The 4,550-nt window shown below is 40.4% G+C and overlaps 1 protein-coding gene across 1 annotated transcript; it reads right to left on the bottom strand.

The window, feature by feature from the left end:
* Window positions 1–785: 785 nt before the first annotated feature.
* On the bottom strand, window positions 786–1,947 carry LOC117111845 (uncharacterized protein K02A2.6-like). Its single transcript, XM_033254853.1, has 2 exons — window positions 1,848–1,947; window positions 786–1,381 (listed from the first exon to the last, which is right to left on the bottom strand). Exons 1-2 carry the CDS (start codon window positions 1,945–1,947, stop codon window positions 786–788), a joined length of 696 nt encoding a protein of 231 aa, XP_033110744.1.
* Between the last annotated feature and the right edge of the window lie 2,603 nt (window positions 1,948–4,550).

Here is a 4,550-nt window from a genome sequence, read left to right on the forward strand (position 1 = left end):
ATGGTTAACCACAAATCCTTGTCTAGGCATTACAAGGCGAGCGTAGCAACACTCGTATGAAGCGCCATAGGCGTATCATCACAGCCTCCTCTTTAGTAATTAACTCATAACATAACAAAACATATTTATTATTGACACTGAATTGGAAACAGTCAGTGTACGTTTTATTTATTTATTTTTTTAAATCATTGATTACTAGTTGATGAGTACTTTTTTTTTTTATAGTTTATAGTGTTCAGTTTTATCTTCATAATGAGTTCAGATTATGAGTCTATTGATTTTAAATAAGTGGTTTTCTTTTAGATTTATTAGTGCAAGTATTTTTATATAGATTCTATCAGTCTCTTTGGTTTCTTTATAACTCTTCAAGACCGCTGAGTAGATGGTGTTGTTGTGTCGTCAGGTGCATGATCCATAAATCTTACTCGCTTTGAGTGCTGCTTGTGGAGGTGTTTTCTGTTCCGTCTTAGTATACCCTCTGTCTGAGTTTCCACCCAATATGATCTTGGTTCCTTGTAGATTTTTCTCACAGTTGCTTGCGTCCATTCCTTGCTTTGGGGGTCTTGTACGGTCACTTGTTCTCCTTCACTCAATGGAACAAGGTTTTTAACTCCTCTTTTGTCATGATAGGTCTTTTGCATGGTTTGTCGTTGGATTAATCTGTTGGTGACTTTGTTGTGGTGATTGTCGTCTTGATACCTTATTGGTAGATTGCTCCTCACTTTCCGGTTATACAGTAATTCTGTGGGTGGTGGAAGGTAACTGTCTATCGGTGTTGTCCTCAATCACAATAGCGCTAGGAATGGGTCTGAAACACTGTCTTTTGACTTCTGTAGTGTGCTTTTCACTGTTTGTATGGTTCTTTCAATGAACCCATTACTTCTTGGGTAGTGTGGGCTGGATGTTACTTGTTCAATCCCCCACTCGTTCACAAATTGTCGGAACTCTGTATTGCTAAAGTGTGGACCGTTGTCGCTTACAACTTTGTTTGGAATACCATGCTCACTGAATAGAGATTTAGTCATCTTGATGACTGCCATGCTGGTGCTTCGTTTTCCAATCTTTTTTACAAAAGGAAATTTGGAGTAATAATCAGCGACAGCAAGGTATTCATCTCTATGAAAATAAAACAAGTCTACTGCGACGACTTGCCAAGGTCCTTCAGGTATTTTGTACTGCATTAATGGTTCTGGTTGCTGTGATTTCATGTGTGATTGACACACAATGCAGCCTTTGACCACATCCTCTATATTACGGTTAATTCCGGGCCAAAACACAGATAATTTTGTTCGTAGTTGGGTTTTGACTATACCTTGGTGGTCGATGTGGAGCTTTTTCAGGATGCCTGGTCTTAGTTTCTCTGGTACTAGTATTCTGTTTCCTTGTAGTATAAGGTCATCTTCAGTAAGCTAATGTATCCCTGCTTGACCAAAACATTCTGATGCATTTTGGTAACTTCTTTGGTTCATCTGGCCATCCGTTTATGATGGTGTCCATTAGGAGTTTAAGAGTTACACTTTGTTTGGTCTCTTCTTGCATCTCTGCTAGCTTTTAAGCTGTAAAATGTATGATGTGGATAGTTCTATCAAATTCTATCTGAGGGCCATATGATGGGTTGAGTCTTGACATTGTGTCAGCTAGTGTCATATCTTTCCCTGGTCTGTAAGTTATTTGCACATCATATGGTTGTAGCTGGATCATCATTCTTTGGAGTCTTGGCGGAGTGTTTGCTAGGCTTTTATGTTAGATGTTTTCCAGTGGTTTATGGTCAGTTTCCACGGTGAATTTGGTTCCGTACACATATGTGTGGAATCTTGTACAGCCAAATACAACTGCCAATAACTCACGCTCAATGTTTGCATACCTCTTTTCTGTGTCAGTTAGGGCTTTGCTGGCAAAGGCAATTGGTTTTCCATTCTGGATTAGAGCTGCACCTAAACCCTTCATTGAGACATCTACCTGGATAACTATAGGCTTATTTGGTTGGAAATAGGTCAGAGTACAGCTTTCTGTTATGAGTGTCTTAACCTTTTCAAACGCTGTTTGATATGATGCTGTCCATTGCCATTTCGAGTCTTTTCTGGTTAGAGCTCTGAGTGTGTCTGTGTGTTCTGCCAATTTCGGTATAAATGGGGACATGTATTGTAATCCCTAGGAACTGCTGTAGCTCAGTGACAGATGTTGGGCTTGGTAATGAGTGAATGTCTTGTACCTTCTGTGGATCTGGATGTATACCATCTGCATCGTAGAGACATCCAAAAAAATTCACATATTTTGTTTTGATATCACATTTTCCAATATTGAAGACAAGACCGTATATTCTTGTGATCTTCATGAGATTGTGTAAGTTTTGGTCGTGTTCTCTGTCATTACGTCCAAAAACAACCACGTCATCGGCGATTCCAATTGTTCCATGGCACTGCTCAAGGATCATGTCCATCTTTTCTTGGAATATGTCCTGTGACACCTTGAGTCCAAATGGTAGGCGATTAAACCTGAATCTTCCAAATGGGGAGTTGAATGTAGTTAGAAGGCTTGACTCTTTTGTTAGCATAATGCTCCAGTAACCATGTCTTGCTTTGAGTTTGCTAAAGATTTTAGCTCCGCTTAGCTTATGGGTAAGCTCCTCCAGCGTTGGTGTTTTGTGGTACGTTCTTTTCATTGCTCTGTTCAAATCTTTTGGGTCAAGACAGATTCTTAGCTTCCCATTGCTCTTGCGGCTGTAGGTTATTGATGAGACCCAGTCAGTTGGTTCGGTGACTTTAGTTATTATTCCATCATTTAGCATATTGGTCAGCTCTGCTTCCAGCTCATTCTTGAGGTGAATTGGGTATTTTCTCGGAGGGTGGATTACAGGCTGTGCATCTTCGATTAGGGTGATGTTGAATTCTCCTGGAAATCTTCCAATACCTTTAAATCTGTCAGGGTATTGATTCTGTAGATCGTTTCTGTCTTTGATTGGTACATCACCATTTTGATTTGTATCGACTGCACAGTTGATAGTTACAAGTTTCAAATCTCAGGCATCAGGGAGTCCTAGAATAGCTGGTCCCTCAACACTGCATACATAGAAATTTAACCATGACCACTGTTTGCCACTGAATTTGGCTTGTATCTGGACTGTGCCATGTTGCGGGATTGTTGTTCCATTGTATGCTGTCAGTTTAACCTTGTTCACCTTGGTTTTCCCCGGCTTGGGGAGCCCATTTGTGTTGACGCTTTCCGGTACCATCTGTTTATATATACGCAGGGGCAGTATGTTACCTTGGGCACCTGTGTCAACTTTTACGGAAAGAGTGTGTATCCCATTTCTCTGTGGTATTTGAATTTTTAAGTCAGCATACAGTTCATCACAATTGTCGTCTATTCCAACTGAACTGAACGACAACTCTTCAAACCACTCCATGACATTATTATCTGTATCCAAGGCAATGGCATTCATTCGTCTTCTATTGTTATATGAGCTTCTGTTTCTAGACCTACTTCTGGTATACGATCCTTTTGGTCTTTCACGACTCTTAGATCTGTGCCTTTTGCTTCTGCACATGCTCTGCCAGTGTCCTCTTTTCCCACATCCTTTACATGTTGTGCCATAGGCTGGGCACTGTTTGGGTGCATGGCTGTTACCACAATTACCACACCTTACTTGTTGTATAACTGAGTGAACAAGGGCACGTGTTTCTCTCATGTGGTCGGGTGGATTAATGGCGTTTAACTCTTTTGCATAGGACTTGGTAATTTCTGCTGCTCTGCACAATTGCAAGGCTTTCTCTAAGCTTAGATCATCCTCTATGGGAAGACGTTCACGGAGTTGGTTGTCTGGGATACCGCATATGATTCTATCTCTTATCAATGAGTCTGTTAAGTCACCAAACTCACATGATTTTGATTTGTTTCTGAGTTCCGTGGCATATTGGTCAATTGTTTCTGAAGAAAGTTGAGATCTAGTGAAACAATTATGCCTTTCAAATGTCACGTTCTTTTTTGGTGAGCAATATTTCTCAAATTGTTCAAGCACTTTTCTTAATACCTTCATGTTGTCTCCGTCGTTTTCAAAGTTAAATGTGTTGTGCACATCTAGTGCACCTTCTCCAATAATATGTAGCAACATTGATGTCTGGGTAGTGTCGTCTTTTCTGGCGGCACCAGATGCAGTATTATACAACATAAATCTTTGTTTGAATTTTTTTCCAGTTTTCTGACACATTGCCCGTTAGTTCTAGTGGGTCTGGCTGTGTTAGATGAGCCATTTGTGTTTATTATGTAGGCTATGACAGTTGAATACGGTACACCGCTAGTACGTAACTGTACGTTCGTTAGCTAGGGACTAGGGATTCACTACACGCTGTGTAGACTGGGGACGACTGATGGCTCTAAATCCTGTGTAGGCTAGTATTCACTACACGCTGTGTAGTCTAGGCTAGGGAAGTTCGGCTACGGGACATACTGACCTGACTTAAAGCCCCATTCCCGGCAAAATTTCACTAAAAACTGACTTTTTTTTTTATAGAAAATATGCATTTGCATTACTCCAATTATTATAAATCATG

The sequence above is a fragment of the Anneissia japonica genome, unplaced genomic scaffold (assembly GCF_011630105.1).
Source record: "Anneissia japonica isolate Jap-2015-1 unplaced genomic scaffold, ASM1163010v1 scaffold1203_len951721_cov167, whole genome shotgun sequence".
NCBI lineage: Eukaryota > Metazoa > Echinodermata > Crinoidea > Comatulida > Comatulidae > Anneissia > Anneissia japonica.